Source organism: Coregonus clupeaformis, chromosome 14 (assembly GCF_020615455.1).
Source record: "Coregonus clupeaformis isolate EN_2021a chromosome 14, ASM2061545v1, whole genome shotgun sequence".
Taxonomy (NCBI): domain Eukaryota; kingdom Metazoa; phylum Chordata; class Actinopteri; order Salmoniformes; family Salmonidae; genus Coregonus; species Coregonus clupeaformis.
In genome coordinates, this window is record NC_059205.1 from 43,823,644 (window position 1) to 43,844,182 (window position 20,539).

The window sequence follows — 20,539 nt, forward strand, 5'->3', positions numbered from 1 at the left end:
TTTTCTCCCACTTCTTATGGAGACTCTTTAGGTAGGCTCGCTTAATATTAATGGCGCCAGAGATGCGGGAAAGAGGAGTGTGTTGGGTGAATATGTAAAACAAAAAAAAGGAGAAGTGTTGTTTCTGCAGGAGACTTATAGCGATGTGGTGAATGAAGTTGATTGGGGGCTCTGGTGGAAAGGGGCAAGTGTGCTGAGCCATGGGACAAATGTTAGTGCAGGGGTGGCAGTCCTTTTTGTACCGGGTCTGTCTGTAAAAATGTGCTCCTCAAAAGAGGTGTGTACAGGTAGACTGCTTGTAGTAAAGGCAGAAATTAACAACAGGGGTTTTGTCTTTATAAATGTGTATGCGCCCAACACAGGGAGAGAGAGGGGGCTTCTATTTGGGTGTCTTAGAAAGGAACTTTCACAGGTAGCGCCTGAGGAGACGCTGGTGGTCGGCGGGGACTGGAACTGTATGATGGATTTGACGAAAGACAGAAATGGGGAGGAGCCTCATTCAGGCTCAGTGGGGGTGTTAAGGGACATTATTAATCAATTTGACCTAGTTGATGTTTGGAGAACTAGACATCCCAACACAAGACAGTATACATGGGTGAAGGTCTTTGGGGCTAGGGTGAGTGCAGCCCGGCTTGATCGATTGTACATGTCCAGGAATCAGAGCAATAGGCTGTTGGGCGCTACCATTCTCCCGGTGGGTTTTTCGGATCATCACATAACCATGGCTCGGCTGTCTATTTCACCAGGGTCTCGGCAGGCATCCTATTGGAAGTTTAATGTAAAGCTCTTACAAGATGCCACTTTTTGCTCAGGTTTCCGGACTTTTTGGGAAAGGTGGGGGCAGCGAAGAGAGGAGTATGAGTCTCTGAGTCAATGGTGTGATGTGGGAAAAGTCCAAATTCGGCTTTTCTGCCAACAGTATACAGCTCTGTCATCCTCAGAGGCTAGGAGAGTATTGGGGGAACTCGAACGTAGTATTAGTGAGATGGAGGTAGAGCTGGTGGGGCAAGGCAATGTAGGCCTCCAGGCTAATCTAGCTGAACTACGTAGGGACCTGGGCAGTTTTTTCCAGGTTAAAGCAAAGGGAGCACTTGTAAGAGCTAGGTTCTCCATGCTCAAGGAGATGGATGCTCCCAGCTCCTTCTTCTTTGGTTTGGAAAGACAGAGCGGTGAAGCCAAGGGTATGCATTGTCTACGACTTTCGGATGGGCGGGTGACCTCTGTGGTGGGGGAGATGCGGGAGCGGACTGTGGAGTTTTATACTGAATTGTATAAGGCAGAACTGTGTGATCTTATATCTGCTCAGGTTTTGTTTGCCGAACTCCCTAAGCTCTCTCTGGTACAAAGGGATGAAATGGACATTCCCCTGTTGTCCCATGAATTGGCAGAGGCCGTAATCCAGATGTCCCCCGGCTGTGCACCGGGGGTCGATGGACTCCCAGTGGAGTTTTATAAAAAATTCTGGGGAATAATTGGACTGGACTTCTTTTGCGTGTTGCGTGAATGCGTCGGGGTAGGAGAGTTGCCGATGAGCTGCCGGCGGGCGGTTCTGACTCTCCTGCCCAAAAAAGGAGACTTGTGTGAACTTAAGAACTGGAGGCCTTTGGCATTGCTCTGTGCAGACTACAAGATATTTGCCAAGGTCCTCGCTAACAGACTAAAGTCCCATCTGGACTCTATAGTACACAAGGACCAGACATATTGCATACCAGGACGCTTAATCACGGACAACTTGTTCTTAATCAGGGACATGTTGGACTTGTCGAGAGATCAAGAGAAGGCTTTTGATAGAGTGGACCATGACTATCTGTTTAATGTGATGTCTGTGTTTGGGTTTGGGGAAAGGTTTTTGGCCTATGTGAAGATGTTGTATGCTGGGGCATCATGTATGGTTAAGGTGGGAGGGGGGCTCAGTAGGCCAGTCTGGGTGAGGCGGTGCATTAGACAAGGATGCCCTCTATCAGGGCAGTTATATACACTAGCCATTGAGCCTTTTTTGGGCCTGCTACGCAGGAGACTGAAGGGAGTGTGCTGGACAGGCATAGCAGTGTCAGCGTATGCAGATGACGTTTCTGTGATGGTCAGGGATGGTCAGGATATGCAGACACTAGAGAATAGTCTGAAGGTGTACGAGGGAGCTTCGTCAGCTAAGGTAAACTGGGGAAAGAGCAAAGCTCTGTTATGTGGGGCATAGGGGGATAGGGCCCCTCCTCTGCTTCCAGGGGGGTTGCAGTGGGGTTGTGAAGGGCTTAAAATATTGGGGGTGTACCTGGGCTCGGAGAAGTGGGTCAGGAAGAACTGGGAGGGGCTGTCACAGGCAGTGGTGTCAAGACTGGCCAGGTGGAGGTGGCTCCTGTCCCAAGTGTCATATACAGTGGGGAGAACAAGTATTTGATACACTGCCGATTTTCAGGTTTTCCTACTTACAAAGCATGTAGAGGTCTGTAATTTTTATCATAGGTACACTTCAACTGTGAGAGACGGAATCTAAAACAAAAATCCAGAAAAGCACATTGTATGATTTTTAAGTAATTAATTTGCATTTTATTGCATGACATAAGTATTTGATACATCAGAAAAGCAGAACTTAATATTTGGTACAGAAACCTTTGTTTGCAATTACAGAGATCATACGTTTCCTGTAGGTCTTGACCAGGTTTGCACACACTGCAGCAGGGATTTTGGCCCACTCCTCCATACAGACCTTCTCCAGGTCCTTCAGGTTTCGGGGCTGTCGCTGGGCAATACGGACTTTCAGCTCCCACCAAAGATGTTCTATTGGGTTCAGGTCTGGAGACTGGCTAGGCCACTCCAGGACTTTGAGATGCTTCTTACGGAGCCACTCCTTAGTTGCCCTGGCTGTGTGTTTCGGATCGTTGTCATGCTGGAAGACCCAGCCACGACCCATCTTCAATGCTCTTACTGAGGGAAGGAGGTTGTTGGCCAAGATCTCACGATACATGGCCCCATCCATCCTCCCCTCAATACGGTGCAGTCGTCCTGTCCCCTTTTCAGAAAAGCATCCCCAAAGAATGATGTTTCCACCTCCATGCTTCACGGTTGGGATGGTGTTCTTGGGGTTGTACTCATCCTTCTTCTTCCTCCAAACACGGCGAGTGGAGTTTACACCAAAAAGCTCTATTGTTGTCTCATCAGACCACATGACCTTCTCCCATTCCTCCTCTGGATCATCCAGATGGTCATTGGCAAACTTCAGACAGGCCTGGACATGCGCTGGCTTGAGCAGGGGGACCTTGTGTGCGCTGCGGGATTTTAATCCATGACAGCCTAGTGTGTTACTAATGGTTTTCTTGAGACTGTGGTCCCAGCTCTCTTCAGGTCATTGACCAGGTCCTGCCGTGTAGTTCTGGGCTGATCCCTCACCTTCCTCATGATCATTCATGCCCCACGAGGTGAGATCTTGCATGGAGCCCCAGACCGAGGGTGATTGACCATCATCTTGAACTTCTTCCATTTTCTAATAATTGCACCAACAGTTGTTGCCTTCTCACCAAGCTGCTTGCCTATTGTCCTGTAGCCCATCCCAGCCTTGTGCAGGTCTACAATTTTATCCCTGATGTCCTTACACAGCTCTCTGGTCTTGGCCATTGCGGAGAGGTTGGAGTCTGTTTGATTGAATGTGTGGACAGGTGTCTTTTATACAGGTAACGAGTTCAAACAGGTGCAGTTAATACAGGTAATGAGTGGAGAACAGGAGGGCTTCTTAAAGAAAAACTAACAGGTCTGTGAGAGCCGGAATTCTTACTGGTTGGTAGGTGATCAAATACTTATGTCATGCAATAAAATGCAAATGAATTACTTAAAAATCATACAATGTGATTTTCTGGATTTTCACTTTCAGTTGAAGTGTACCTATTGTAAAAATTACAGACCTCTACATGCTTTGTAAGTAGGAAAACCTGCAAAATCGGCAGTGTATCAAATACTTGTTCTCCCCACTGTAGAGTGAGGGTGCTGATAATCAACAACCTGGTGGCATCTTCCCTGTGGCATAAACTGGCTGTCCTCAACCCCCCCGCCGGGCTGCTCGCAGACCTGCAACGCAAGCTGGTGGATTTCTTCTGGTCGGGCCATCACTGGCTGAGGTCGGCAGTGTTGTATATGTCCGTAAATGAAGGAGGACAGGGCCTGGTGGAACTGGAGAGCAGGGTGGCTGCATTCCGACTAAAGGCGGCACAGAGACTGCTGTACCATACTGATGTCGGATGGAGGGAACCAGCATGCGCGCTGCTGAGGAGAGCTGGGGGATTAGGGTTGGACCGGCAGCTATTCCTCATGAGGCTGGAGGGGCTGAGTACAGCAGGACTCTCTGATTTTTACTCTGTGGTGCTGAGGGCCTGGCAGCTACTAAGGCCCACACGAGAAGGGGGTGTGGAGCCTGGGCTGTGGGTGTGGGAGGAGCCTATGTTCCACAACCCAGTCATCCTTTTGAGATCGGTTCAGTCAGCCACCCTGAAGAGGCAACTGATGGCAGCGGGATTACTAAGGCTGGGTGACCTGCGACTGCTGGGAGAGGATGGATGGAAAACCCCAGAAGTCCTAGCAAAACAAACAGGACTAACGTCTCTTAGGCTGCTGGAGAGATTCCTGGGGGAAGTCCAGGAGGCACTGTCTGAGCCGGTAAGGGGAGTGTTTGAGCAGCCAAAGGGGGAGGGGCCACCAATGTTTCCGCCACTGCACGTGACGGCAGAGACTGGGGACTGGCAAGGGGGCCTCTACAACCTCTGCATTAAGGTAAGGAACATTAGGAGCCTAACAGGAGTGAAGGCACATCAGTGGCAGGGGGCATGTGGGGCGGAGAGTATGGTGGGTTTTAGATGGAGGGGGCTCTACAAACTCCCAGTACCAAAGAGGTCAGGGGACCTCCAGTGGAGGGTTTTACATGGAGCCCTGGCCAATAACAGCTGGTTAGCACGAGTTGAACCGGGAGTCAGACAGGGATGTACTTTTTGTGTCATGAGTGAAACTGTGATTCATGTGTTTTCTGTGTGCGCCAGGTTAATGCCTTTAATGTCTCAGTTGGAATGTCTGTGTGAGAGGTTGGGGGTGGGTTTTACTGTCGGGATGTTTATAATGGGGTACAGGTATTCAAATAAGGAAAAGGAAAAATGTGTGTTGTTGAATTTTCTGTTTGCTCAGTCAAAGTTAGCTATTTGGATAACAAGGAGGAACAGGGTCAAAGGTGGAGAGATAACAGACCCTTTACTATTATTTAATGGGATGGTCTCTGCGCGCCTTAGGGTGGAATTTGAGTTTTATAAAATGATAAAAGGTGTGGAGATGTTTCAAGAAATATGGTGTGTTGGGGGGGCTGTCTGTATAGCTGAGGAAGATGGTCTGGATATACGGTTGTAGAGTTTGTGAGGTTTGAGTTATTGTGATGTGTGGTGTTGTTTTTGTAACATGGGGTAGAGGAAAAGGTGAGTATGCAGTACAGGGGATATTGGTAATTTGTTTGTTTTATTTTAGGGGGTGGGGGGTGGGGTGAGGTTTTAATTAAATGAGGATGTACCATTAAAGAAAGACAAAAAGTCAAAAAAGTATCCTCTCTCTCTCTCTCTCTCTCTCTCTCTCTCTCTCTCTCTCTGCGTTTCTGTCAGGGAACCAATTAACCATTTTTCAAATCACTCCAGTGATGCCAGTAGCGCCACCACTCTTGAACTGCAGACGTAAAACAGGCATTCTTGGCGCGTCCTAGAATGTGTCATGTCCTGGTGGTTCTGGAGTTAACTAGAACATGGGATTATCTTTGATAGTGTGGTGGGTTTGCTTAGAACCTTCTCACAATAACATATTGTACTGTAGCCAGAGGAGAGATTTAGTGGCGAGGACTGTAATGAAAATAATGAAGGAAGGCAAGCTTGTCTTTTGGTTTACATGATTCCTTTTTCTCTGTTGTACTTCAGACACTAGATAAAGACATCTTGAGGTTTAAGGAGCTCAGTATCATTCAGAGCCATTCTCCTTCGATTGCCTCCAGCTAGCTGCCAGTTTCTGGGTTCAAGGGACAAGTTACAACATTTATGAGAAACTGGCATCAAATGAAACAAAATGGCACCTTCAACCAGCCCTGGAGAGGAGTAGAGGAGGATGAAATGGTTTGACATGCAGCTTCTCTATGTTCTCATATAGTCAGTCAAGTGCTGTGAATTGAGGCAGTGAGAAAAGCAACAGCCCATGTAAAAATTATGAAGAAAGTTGAAAACTCTATGACACTAAACTTTTTTATTGACTGTCTGACTGACTGATATACTGACTGACTGAATGGATGAATTAACTAAGCAATGGACTCACAAACAAAAGGAACGAGCAAATGAACGAGCTACTCAATAAATACAAGGGAGTCATATAGAGCGCACATCTTTTCTCCCAGTTAGCCTGCACCTCATCAACTATGGCTGTGTCTCTTCATCTGTTCCTACTCTAAAACAACCCGTGTACACCAACACATGGAAAGACTCAATGCACTCAAAGCGCGTAAACATAAAACATAATGAGTAGGGATCCAAACGGGCCTTGGCGTGGTTCCCCTCACATCCCTCTGGTTTAAGTAACGTCAGAGGCTCAAATCCCTTTGATATATTTTGTTGTTTGGATTTGGGCCTGACTGCATCTGGGAGGACTGTATCTAGAATCCCGCTGAGCCGCAGACTGTTTTTGTGAACTTGCTGGGTTTCGCTGGTTTTCACATGCCCGAAGAAGGCTGCAGGATGGAAGAGATAGAGATGTTTGCATTTCTGTGGGAATTTTGGGACTACTTCTAAAAACAGTTTCAGTGGTGTGGACTGGGAGGAGGAGTGTTTAGATACAGAGGGTTCTCAGGTCGGAGACTGGTTTGGCAGTTGGCACGCAATCTAGGATACAACGTTGTGCCAGTCAGGAGAAAAAGATAAAGGCAGTGCAAAGCAGTAAAAGGTGGAAGAAAAGTCCCTCTCTGAGTGATGTCATTCAGCTGTTCATGTGGGTTAAGTGTCTTGGATGGAGGGAAGGAGGGGAGGAGGGATGGAGGGAGAGATGGATGCTGTTGAGGACATTGTGTTACATCAGAGAACATTTCCTACGTTTTCTGGAGTTTTTTTACATTACGCTTTCATCCGGTCCTTGACTGAAATAACCCTTAACCTTAATACAGTAGATGTTTAAAATTCACCACACAACCCTTAGGTCTGTACACTGTGCTCCTAAGTAAATTAAAGCATAATGTTCCTGAAAAAAACATAAAATGGGAGATTGTGCTTTTGACTATACAGAGATTAAGATGACTAAACCTGTGTAGAGAGAAGGTGTAAATAACCTGAGCTGTGTGTGTATGTGTGTGTGTGTGTGTGTGTGTACAGCACAGGGCAGGGCAGGGGCAGGCTGTGAATGAGCTCCTAAATCTTGATATTGATCAGGCCATCACACACAGGTATCTAGGACAGTTTAATGGCCTCTTTAATGGCCTCTGCACTGATCCACACTGCACCACATTGCTGCTGACTGCCTCTCCTCTACCAATCTCTCCCCCGCTATCCTCCTTCCGTCTAACTCTCTCTCTCTCCTTCTCTCTTCTACATATCTCTCATCTCACCCTCTAACACTTACGTTGTATCACTCTCTCATCTTCTCCGCTATCTCTCCTCTATCTCTCCCCTATCTCTCCTCTATCTCTCCTCTGTCTCTCCTCTATCTCTCCTCTATCTCTCCTCTATCTCGCCATCAATCCTACAGTATTCCATGTAAAATACAATGAGCACTTTAGAGCATTAACATATTGCAGATATGTTTGTGTCCTTTGAACTGTTTGGGTGTTCAGTCCAGTTTGCACAGATAAGTGTGGCTAAGAATAACTTTCCCCAGACTTACACTCTTACACTGCCCTCCTCACAAAGTTTTCTCCCCATATTATCCTCCGATCCCTCCTTCTGTCTCCTCCCAGAGAGCCACTAACCACGTCCGGCCCAGTGGTCTAGCCTCCTGCCTGCCTATGAAAACCCTCCTGTCAGAAGCAGCAGCGCCACAAAGAGTCTCCTAGGGCTGGGCATGGGCAGACCCGATTACAGCCAGTGACCTCTTTACACAGAGAAGAGCTCGCACAATTCTTCCTTACATCTATCTGTCAAGTACGGCCTATTTCTCCTGTCAAACGGGACAGTCAGAAGCCATTAGGCCACCCTGATAATCAGAGCTATTTATTTACCTTTCTCATTTCCCTATCTCATTTCACTGTCAGCCATGACAACTCAAAGGGCCATGAGCGAGAGAGAGAGAGAGAGAGAGAGAGAGAGAGAGGGGGGGTGAGAGAGAGAGAGAGAAGGTGAGAGAGAGAGAGAGAGAGAGAGAGAGAGAGAGAGAGAGAGAGAGAGAGAGAGAGAGAGCGTGAGAGAGAGGGTGAGAGCGAGAGAGAGCGAGAGGTGGAGAGAAAAAGAGAGAGAGAGAGAGAGAGAGAGAGAGAAAAAGAGACCGCTCCCTTCTCCGCTCTCTTTTGCATTCTAAGAGAAATGGTGTACTCTTGGATGTTGTTGTAATCAAATGTTGCAATGCTTTTCCAACAGTCTTGAAGGAGTTCCCACATATGCTGAGCACTTGTTGGCTGCTTTTCCTTCACTCTGCGGTCCAACTCATCCCAAACCATATCATCTGATGCAGTACTCCATCATGCTCCTTCTTGGTCAAATAGCCCTTACACAGCCTGGAGGTGTGTTGGATCATTGTCCTGTCGAAAAACAAATTATAGTCCCACTAAGCGCAAACCAGATGGGATGGTGTATCGCTGCAGAATGCTGTGGTAGCCATGCTGGTTAAGTCTGCCTTCAATTCTAAATAAATCACTGACAGTGTCACCAGCAAAGCACCCCCACACCATCACACCTCCTCCTCCATGCTTCACGGTGGGAACCATACATGCAGAGATCATCCGTTCACCACCTCTGCGTCTCACAAAGACACGGCGGTGGGAACCAAAAATCTCAAATTTGGACTCCAGACCAAAGGACAGATTTCCACCGGTCTAATGTTCATTGCTCGTGTGTCTTGGCCCAAGCCAAGGGTGTCCTTTAGTAGTGGTTTCTTTGCAGCAATTCGACCATGAAGGCCTGATTCACGCAGTCTCCTCTGAACAGTTGATGTTGAGATGTGTCTGTTACTTGAACTCTGTGAAGCATTTATTTGGGCTGCAATCTGAGGTACAGTTTCACATTTCCATAGCGCCAAAGTTCTGCTTTCAACCATGCAGTTAGTAGAGTAGTAAGTACCAGAAGTTGTTCAATATTTATAACACAGAAAAGTCCCAGAAAAGTTATTGTACAAACTGAAAACTGTAATATGGCATGGACTGACAAAATGACCACTCGAAACAGCGTATCTGCAATGCACCACTACACTCCATGTAATGGACAGACACTCTTGAGGTCCCTCTCATACTAGCAAACACAGATAAATGTAATGCGTCTCATTTACATTTTCCACTTGGTCAATAGTTTGTGCTCGAGGTTCGTTGATAAGTGCCACTATGTACATGATGGAACTCCACAGGAGCATGAAGAACACTGAAGGAAAAGGACCAGGCAGAGAAAATATCCCAAAGCTGTAATTTCCAGTGGCTGAATTTATATTCTGTCACCAGAGAGAGCGAGGGAGGGAGGGAGAGAGGGACGCAAGAGAACTGGAGAGAGAAAAAAGAAAGCAAGGGGGTTGGGAAGAGAGAGAGAGTCTTCGGGTGTGAGAAAAAAAAGAGAGAGAGGGAGATGAGGAGGCGGCCGTCCAACTCTCTGGCTTGGTTCAGGCTACCCTAATCGTGGGCTAATGTCTTGGACAGAGGAGATGTCTGCATGGTCATTATGTAGTACTAAACACAGACCCCTTCTTGTCTCACTGCCTGTTCTGTAAGAGCTACAGCACTGTTGCCAATACACAGCGAATGGCAGAGAAACTGGCCTGGGCCTGTAATCACAAAGGATCTAAGAAAAGAAGTGCTGATCTCGGATCAGTTTTGCTTTTAAATCATAATGAATAAGAGGAGGGACCTGATCCTAGATCCCACTCCTACTCTCTGAGGTGATTTGTGAATACGGGCCCTGTTCAGCCCTATAAAAACAAACCTATTTACGTAGGTATTTCACCCAGGATTAAATAAGTTATGTTTTGTAGGTTTCGAAAAGAAAGCGTCATTAAAAAAAGAAGACTGCAAACAGCAAAGACCTCTGACAAGCCATGCCGCTGCTTCAATGCTGTCTCAACCTTCAGAAGATTGAGTAGAAAATACGTTATATAAAAAACGTGTGCATTTTGCCAAAGTCAGATTTATTTACTTTCTACCGATGCTTAAAGGCCCAGTGTAGTCCAAAACGTGATTTTGCTGTGTTTTATATATATTTCCACACTATGTTGTTTGAATAATACTGTAAAAAAAATAAAAAATTAAAAGGAATAATACTATAAAATTATGAAAATTATGATAATACCCTTTTAGTCTAAGAGCTGTTTGAAAAGACAACCTGAATTTTCAGCCTGTTTTGGTGGGATGGAGTTTTGGCCTAATTACTTAATAGACCAATAAGAAAGAGAGCTCCAAACCTCTCTGCCAATAACAGCTCGTTTTCAGTTTTCCCCTCCCCAGTCAGACAGTCCCAGCAAAATTATTGCTTCAGACATTGCTCTTGCTTAGAAGCTATTTTTGTTCATTTTTGACAATTTTTATTTAAAGCAATCACAGTAAGGTACTTCATTGTTACCCAGAAATGATTTGATATTGAGATAAAAATGGCTACATTGGGCCTTTAAGAAGAAAGCATTTCTTGAATGTTCTCTTTTGGAACAGAGCAAAATGCAAACCAGCATTTTCTCTTTTATTTTTTCGTATCACAGGGTTTGATGTGTAAATAAAACTGGCTGCAGAAATAGGGCAGAGGGATGGATATGCTGGTCTCGCCACAGATCCTAATATGCCATGTCTTCGGTTTAGGGTTTTAACTTCACCATGTTTCAAAGGGAGAAATCCCCCAACCCCCAACACACTCAATAATCTAGCAGGCCTCTGCTTTGATACGAGAAAAGAGGGTGATGAAACGAGAGAAGAGAGACCGTTTCAATATTTCACTTTGTAAGTTCTCGTATAGCTGGAGTAAGCTGCACCCCTCACTTCAACCTTAAAGTCATTATTCACGGTACAGCACAATGACATCTCTCCTGCACAGATTGTGATAGGAGAAGCAGCGGGGCAGGAGTCAGAAATACAGAGAATATGCTGTGTTTATCAGTGCTGAGCAATGTGGAATAAAATATGAAAACCATATAGGAGACACAGGTACAACAGAAAACACCAACAATGTATACAGGTGATCAAAATGTTGCTGCTGCAGATGATGATCATCATCACCATCATCATCATCATCATCATCATCTTTCCCATCCCCTCCACACACTCCCCTAACTATAACCCTCACACCCACACTATTCTCTTACCAGCCTGGTTGGTGGTGATGTCTATAGACACGTGTTGGGCAGGGTAGGGGCTCTTGTTGGTGACCCCATTTACAGCCTGTATCTCGAAGCTGTAGAGCGTGTGAGCCCACAGGTTACTGATGAACACCCTGGTCTCTGTCAGGCCCAGCTGCCGAGGCACAAACTCCACGTTGTCGTCACAGTGCGAGCAGGTACGGCGGTCCGCACGACACTTCTTACACACGATGTTGTAGACCACATCCTCACGACCGCCCGTCTCCCTGGGCGTGTGCCACTCCAGGATCACCGAAGTCTCGTTCACGACGGAGATCACGTTCCGCGGGCCCGAGGGAACGCCTACAAACAGACACAGAGAGGAACCTTTATTTAACCAGGTTTTCTCATTGACATCTCAGTGAATTGCCAACAGGCCTTGAGATTGACAAACACAATGAGAAGGTTGTCAGTACTCTATTCAACCTTTATTTAACCAGGAGATCCCATTGAGATCTCAAAGAATCTCATTTACAAGAGAGACCTGGCCAAGAGGTAGCTTTCATGTAAAGGTTACTAAAGGACATTACTCTAGTTTGTACGATATATCTGTATCTGATTTATAAAAAGAACAAACAGTAGCAAGCTGACACAAATCATGGACCTCTTGTAGGATAGACAAGGCAATACCTTTTTTCACACTACTGAGCCAAACAGAACCGACCCAAGCCGAGCTGTACTTGGCTGGCCTGGTTACACATCCACCATAACTGATGTAACCATGCTGGAGAGGGCAATGTGAAAGGAAAACATCAGAGCCAGCACAGTACAGGTCAGCCCTATGGTGTGAATCAGGCACAAGCGTTTCAGACATGATTGAGTCTGACTTGCCAAGGAGAGGAAAACTGGGCATATTCCATATCCACCCAGAGGGCAGGAAAGGCTTGGATAAACTGTGATTAGTGGAATGTGATTAGAGTCCGGCTCTGTTGATGGAAGCGTTTTCACCACTTAAAGAATGTTCCCGGACATGCCAATGCTATTCTATATGCAAATTATAGACCATCACTCCAGCGAATGGGGCTGGGGCTATAAGGAGAGGGAGACTGCAGTACTATAGCTACTAGCTATACTATACTAATCCGCAATCAAGGGGTTGAGGTCTTTTATAAATCAATGTGAAGTCTATCCAGTTCTTTCAAATCAAATCAAAGTTTATTGTTTTGCATACAGTATTAGTGTTACAGCAAATTATATACTTTTTTAAAGTTAATAAATGTTACTCATCCAAGCACATGGGCTACACAAAAAGGTGTGAAATGTATTGTCTGAGCATATCCGGGTTAAAAGATAACAGATAGAAGTGAAGGAAGCCATATAAGGGTATTAGAACACAGCCCTTGAGGTTCCAATCTTCGAGGGGATGAGGGCAGGCAGTTGAAAATAAGGGAAACAAGTGAATGAAGCCATATAAGCATATTAGGACATGGCCCTTGTGTTTCCCATGGTGGATGGGTGAGGGCAGGCAGTTGCTTCTGTCAACACAGCCACAATTAATCATTGTTTCTACTAAGCCACATGGGATAGCACTGGGGTATTGGGACAAAGCAGTGGAACACACAGAGGTGACGGATCGGCAGCGTTGCCACGGCGACCTTGGTTCAGCGCCATGGCGACAACTGAGGGGTCAGTGACAGGGAGGTCATGACCTCCACAGTATGATTATTATGGTCTGGCATAGAGAGGACAGAGAGAGGAGAGAAAGAAGAGAGGATGGAATACATCACCTCTCTAGATAGCCGGCACTTTTACCCAAAGCCACTTACAGTTAACATATAATCAGGACTCTCATGCGAGAACCAGACCAAAAACTCTGGTTTGCAAGCACCAAATTCATTGGAGCATTTGGGTGTGTATGAGAGGGAGAAAAAGAGAGAGACATAGAGAGAGACATAGAGAGAGACATAGAGCGAGACATAGAGAGCGAGAGAGAGAGAGAGAGAGAGAGAGAGAGAGAGAGAGAGAGAGAGAGAGAGAGAGAGAGAGAGAGAGAGAGAGAGAGAGAGAGAGAGAGAGAGAGAGAGAGAGAGAGAGAGAGAGAGAGAGAGAGAGAGAGAGAGAGAGAGAGAGAGAGCGAGCGAGCGAGAGAGAGACATACACAGAGAGACAGATGCATAAAGAGAGACATACAAAGAGACATACAGAGAGACAGAGAGCGAGATAGAGAGACAAACAGAGAGAGAAAGACAGATGAGATAGTGAGATGAGAGAGAGTAAATATAGGGGAGTGTTTGCATTTGCAGAAATAGGCCATAGGAGGAGAGAACAGCTGTACTCCTATCACACACATAGAGAGCTCATACACTGTACCGTACATACATATACTCTATAATCATCATGACACATACTGCTGTGATAACTGATCTGGATGATCCTGAAAGCTAGGATCTCTTATTGATGTCACTTGTTAAATCCACTTCAACCAGTGTAGATGAAGGGGAGGAGACAAGTTAAATAAGGATTTTTAAGCCTAGAGACAATTGAGACATGGATTGTGTATGTGTGCCATTCAGAGGGTGAATATTTAAGTGTCTTTGAACGGGGTATGGTAGTAGGTGCCAGGCGCACCGGTTTGTGTCAAGAACTGCAACGCTGCTGGGTTTTTCACGCTCAACAGTTTCCCGCTTGTATCAAGAATGATTCACCACCCAAAGGACATCCAGCCAACTTGACACAACTGTGGGAAGCATTGGAGTAACATGGGCCAGCATCCCTTGTAGAGTCCATGCCCTGACGAATTGAGGTATTTGCATACTTGTGTGCTGTTTGTTTTCAAGTATGCATACAACAAAACAAAATGGCTGTGAGAGGTGAGATGTGAGCCTGGCTTGGTGCATCTCATCTCTTTTGCTAGATAAATAGATTCCCCTATGCAGTGAGGGATGGAGAAATCCGATGTGACTGCCACTTAACTGGTGATTTGCAGGCTATTATGGCTGCCCTTGGCTGTTTTAATTTGCCATGAGATTTAATTTGTTGAGTGCATTACTTACTGAGCTCCTCGCCTGGCATTCATTTAGCCACACTAGTCAGCCTTGATTGTTACTTGCATGTCACCCGCCACAATTAAGACGACTGCGTGATCATCAAGCATTTTGGTTACTGAGAGTAATGTGTTTGATTGGTTGGAGTGTTTGTGACAGTGAGGTGACAGTTTGTGTGAGTGTGTGTGTGTTTGTGTGTGCATGAGTGGGGTGTGTGTGTGTGTGTGTGTGTATTGACATCTAACTGATGAGCTATAGAGCATCCTGTGTAGCAGGTGGATCTAGACAGTAATGTCTATAGCCCACCAGCATGGCAGAAAGGGAAACACATCTTGGCGGGGCCCCAAAAGGCCACAGCCCCTGTTTTTACTCCCTGGGCTGCCTGCTGATATCAAGAGCAATTCAGCTGCCCAAAATAAACAGCCTGCCACATTGTTTACTCAGACGGGCCCTTTAAGCCAATCCCAAGCTTCCTTCACTGTGTTTGTTTTGACGATATGGAACAGCTCCTTGGGGACTCACTACAACTCCTTGTGTGGAGATCTGGAGGCAGACTGACTGGGGAATTTGGTGAAGAAAGAAAGAAAAGCATGTTGGGGCTGGCTGCCTCATTTCAGAGGGGGAACTGAACCCCTCAGAAATCTTAATTCTCCAAGTAGATGTTTGTACATTTACAGTAGGGCTGTGACGGTAATTGAATAACCGTGTAACTGACAGCTATGGATAAAGACCATCATGAAAATAAGATAAAAGGCAAAACTGTTTAAATAGGCCTACATTCATTTTTGGATTTTATTTATTTATTTTCATGTAGATAAACTTGACCTAATAGCTGGAGTGTTTACTAATGATTATAAGCAATTGTTTTGCTAATTTAGTCTGTCTATTAAACGTTCTACATCTCCTCCTCTTTCCAACTGTCCTTTGATGCTGGAGCAGCTAATCGCTAGAAAGTGTGGACTTATACAATGCACGTTTTCATTGCTTGCTAGTAAATAAATAAATCTGTCTTCTTTTATAAAAGGTTGGATGTGTCTGGCTATTCATTAATTATTCAACAGCAGTCGACAAGGTTGGTCTGGCTCTGAGGCCTATAATGCACTAATGTTGTGTACTGTAAAATGGACAATGCGCCAATCCTCTCCAATTTGACATGGTATAATTTGATACTGAATATTTTCTTCATTTATAGACTAATCAATGCTGATCAGGCCCGGTCCTCGCTGATATGCTGCCCTAGGCGAGACCCCCTCCTATTCCCGCAAAGTAGAATAGTAGCCTAGGCTATACAGTGTCGACCCGCAATGCACTTTTATGAATGCCCATGTGGCAATTTACCATTAATCCCTGTAAATTGGTTACAATAATGTATGTTAATGGATGTATTAAAAACCTGCTACACTTGTGAGAAAAAGGTTTTGGTGTATTTCATGCTGTCATTTACACGCTCCATGTGAGCAATGAGCATGTGTCTGGTTTCTCTGTCCTGTTAATGCTGACGGAGCACGCGCACTTGAGCACACATAGAAGTACCTGGCCTGCTACTCGCAAATGTCAAATGTAGGAAAGTGCCAAGCTGGGCTTGTAAGTCAACAAAGTATATATATATATTTTTTATCCATTCAAATTAGAATAGTTCCTCACAGTATTTGAAAAATCTTTCAAACACTCTCCCCCTCGATAATCAGCGTCGCTGATAAATAGGCTATGGACGTGGTCCCGTGTAGCTCAGTTGGTAGAGCATGGTGTTTGCAACGCCAGGGTTGTGGGTTCGATTCCCACGGGGGGCCAGTATGAAAATGTATGCACTCACTAACTTTAAGTTGCTCTGGATAAGAGCATCTGCTAAAATGTAAAATGACATATTGCTTGCATTTGTAGTTTAATGATTGTCAAATTTTATCTTCATACTATAGCATAGCTGTCCCCTTCATACTTTCACTGTCAATTCATTATCTTATAGCCTACTTTCAGGAAAAGTAGGCATAGGTTTTATAATATGTTTTAAGGAAAGGATAAATAATTTCTCTTGTGTCTGATATATGCTGGTGGCTTTGATTGAATGGTGTTTTTCCGGGGGTTTGTGCGTGTGAGTTTGGCTGATTCTCTCTATAGACCTATATGTCCATTCAGAAAGTTTCCTAAAGTAGCCTCTCTGGACTCCATCTCTTTACAGTTTTTTCCAACTGCTTACACACGTTTTCAAAACTATGTCTCCTTTTTTCAAAACTCTACACACAATTCCCAAAATTGCACACACAAAATGCAAAATGCCTCACATCTCCTTCAAAATGTAACACTTCATTCAAAATGCCATAAACACATGTCAGAATGAAGCATTTGCATCAAATGGCAAACACTACTTTCATAATAGTAAATTTTTGGATATACCATGTAAACACTGTTGTTCTAAATCTAAAGCCCTTTGGTCTTTCATAGGCTTATATATACATTCCAATACAATGTTCTACAGTGAAAGTAATCTGCTGAGAGGGGTAACAAGTACACTGTAAACACCAATGCAATGTAGAAACAGAAAATATTTATTAGGCCAAACATTACTGTTGTATACAGTAGCATACAACAAAACCATAAACATATGTAAACCAAAAGTATATTCTTTAGAATACAGTAAAGAACACAAAAGTGTGTGTGGGGTCCGGGGGGGCAGTCCAGGAATTGGTAGGCGGGGGGGCAGTCACCAGTGCTAAGCTACGCTTCATCTCTTCTCCGGGCTGGGTCTGGTCACAATACTTCGTCCACATCACAAGATATGTTTTCTCTTGCCAAACATCGAGGGAAGTATCTCCTAGCATGGCACATCCAACCTTGGACAGAGGCAACCTCTATGTCCCCACATGCGTCCTCCATTGCCTGGAGAAGCGGCACGCGGGCATAGGGTTGGCAATCATACACTTTCCAGCGCCAGGCTGAGAAGAATTCCTCTATGGGATTTAGAAAAGGTGAATATGGGGGTAGGTACAAAACTACAAATTGTGGATGGGTGGCAAACCAGTTTTGGGCCAGAACAGCCCGGTGAAAACTAACATTGTCCCATATAACCACAAATCTAGCAGGCTCCTGATATGGATCAGGGACAAGCATTGTGTAAATTGCATCCAGAAAAGTGAGGATATGGCCGGTGTTGTATGGACCCAGTGTGGCATTGTGATGGAGGACCCCGTTTTGAGTGATGGCAGCACACATAGTTATATTACCCCCACGCTGTCCAGGGACATTGGTAATTGCCCTCTGTCCTGTTACATTTATTCCGCGGCGCCTGGTTTTGGTGAGGTTAAAGCCAACCTCATCCACATAAATAAATGTACATGGGCATCCATCTCCAATACTCTCTGTAACAGACAAAAGGATATACAGATGAGTAAATATGGTATGTCTGAAGTACTGGAAGTAGTGTTGCATACATACCTCTACAAAGTCATGTCACAGATTCTTGACTCTGTCAGAGTTTCTCTCAAATGGCACCTTGTAAAGTTGTTTCATCGTCACTTGGTGCCATTGGAGGATGCGTTGTATGGTCGACAGGCTTACAGCATTGATGTTGTTAAATATGGTGTCATTATTCAAGATATGCTCTCTTATCTCTCAAATCCTAATTGCATTGTTGGCCAAAACCATATTTATAATTGCAGTCTCTTGTACATCTGTAAACAAACGTCCTCGTCCTCCATGATGTCTTTGCCTTTCCACTCTGTACAGAATTCAAACATAGTATGTGTTCAGCATAGGAACTGTAAACAATGTACACAAAAATGTAGTACAGCATGATAACCAACCTCATTCATTCAATGCAGTGCAGTAAATGGATGGCTTAGAGTTACAAATGTTTATGCAATACTATGCAGTCATACGTATTTTACAGTACATTACTCTAATGCTAAAATAGTCATTAGATAGTTGCATACCTGTTCTCATTTCTGAAGGTTCGAATTATGGACGCCACTGTAAATCGACTTAAGTTGGGCTGGACTCTCAGTCCAGCCTCTCTCATGGTCAAACCGTGGTTGATCACATGATCAACAAGTGTTGCCCTAATCTCATCAGAGATGGCTCTCCTTCCTTCTCTTCTTTGCCCTCGTCCTCTTCCTCCTCCTCCTCCAACTCTTCATCTTTGAATTTGTCCTCGTTGTTGTCCCCTGCCTCTCCCTCCTACTCCTCTTGCTCTCTGTCCATTGTTGGCATCCATTGTTCAAAACAGTCCTATACTACAGTAAAGCAGTGATTGGTTAGTGATCAGTAAAGCAATTAGTGTTTGAACATTCGAGGAGAGTGTGTTTGACCTGGTGAATAAGTGTAGCATTTTGATTGGTTGTGTTTGGAAAAGGAAAGCAAGTCACTTCCTGTTAGATTTTTGTGTTTTAGGTAGAGAATTGTGTGTAGTGTTTTGAAAAAAGTGTTTTATGCAATTGACAACTGAGTCAAAGGCTGAGAAATAGCTTATGGTTTTGGAGATTTGGTGTGTAGTTTTGCACTTTGAGTGAGAGGTTTCAAAAATCGTGTGACATGAAAAGATTGTGTGTAAGCAGTTGGAAAAAACTGTAATAAGAATCAAAACGCTCCTGTCATGATTTAGTCTTGTAAAAGTCCTGTTTTCAGTAGCTTAGGCTACATTATTTCTCTCATTATGGCGTCTTCTCTTTGAAGAAAATGTCAATGTCACTGCCATCAAATAACAGCAGCAGCAGGGTTTGTGACGTTATGCGGACTTCGTTTCAATGGTTTTGTGTCTCTTTTTTATATGTAGAAAAGCCAACAGACAAGATCTGTGTCACGATCGTCTAAGGAAGCGGACCAAGGCGCAGCGTGTTTAGCGAACATGTTGACTTTATTTAATTAAAGCAACCACGATAACAACAACATAAATGACGATAGTGAAGTCCACAGTGACCATGACTGACTAGGAACAAAAACCCACAACCCCAAGGTGAAAACACACAGTATAAATATGGCTCCCAATCAGAGATAACGAGCCGACAGCTGACACTCGTTACCTCCGATTGGGAGTCACTCAATACAAACATACAACAACCTAGAAATAGACACAACAGAACTACCAATATTGAAATAAACACATAGAATGCACACACCCTGGCTCAACATAACGAGTCCCAGAACCAGGGTGTGACAGTACCCCCCCCTAAAGGCGCGGACTGCGACCGCGCCTCAAAAACCCCAAACAGGGGAGGGCTGGGCGGGCATACCTCCTCGGTGGCGGTTCTGGCTCCGGCCTAGACCACCACCCTCCGATACACCCCCCACAGTACCCCTGGTCCTGTCTAGCCCCCGCTGGCCGGAGCCGGACTGACGACACGCGCCCCTGGCTTGGTGCGTGGAACAGGAATGGACCGGAATGGGCTGGCGACGCGCACCACAGACCTGGTGCGGAGAGCAGGAACGAGCCGGACAGGGCTGACGACGCACCCCGTAGGCCTGGTGCGTGGAGGAGGAACGGGCCTTACCAGGCTGACTTCTCGCACCCCTGGCTTAGTGCGAGTGGCAGGAACAGGCCGGACCGGGCTGGCGACGCGCACCGTAGGCTTGGTGCGACGCGCACCGTAGACTTGGTGCGAGTGGCAGGAACAGGCCGGGTCGGGCTGGCGACGCACACCGTAGACTTGGTGCGAGTGGCAGGAACAGGCCGGACCGGGCTGGCGACGCGCACCGTAGGCTTGGTGCGAGTGGCAGGAACAGGCCGGGTCGGGCTGGCGACGCGCACCGTAGGTCTGGTGCGAGTGGCAGGAACAGGCCGGGTCGGGCTGGCGACGCACACCGTAGACTTGGTGCGGGTGGCAGGAACAGGCCGGACCGGGCTGGCGACGCGCACCGTAGACTTGGTGCAGGTGGCAGGAACAGGTCGGGCAGGGCTGTCGACGCACACCGTAGACTTGGTGCGGGGAGCAGGACTGGGCCGGACAGGGCTGTCGACGCACACCGTAGACTTGGTGCGTAGAGCAGGAACAGGCCGGGCAGGGCTGTCGACGCACACCGTAGACTTGGTGCGGGGAGCAGGAACAGGTCGGGCAGGGCTGTCGACGCAC

The 20,539-nt window shown here is 45.7% G+C and overlaps 1 protein-coding gene across 3 annotated transcripts in view; it reads right to left on the bottom strand.

Annotated features, from left to right (window-relative positions):
- LOC121580862 (ephrin type-B receptor 1) overlaps positions 1–20,539 on the bottom strand; it is a 345,283-nt gene that overhangs the window by 102,105 nt on the left and 222,639 nt on the right. For 2 of the 3 annotated variants that reach the window (XM_041895971.1, XM_041895970.1), the window contains exon 5: positions 11,464–11,799. The exons of the other annotated variant lie outside the window; for it this stretch is intronic. In XM_041895971.1, the coding sequence (XP_041751905.1) occupies positions 11,464–11,799 (336 nt within the window). The remainder of the gene's footprint in view (positions 1–11,463; positions 11,800–20,539) is intronic. 3 annotated transcript variants of the gene reach the window in all.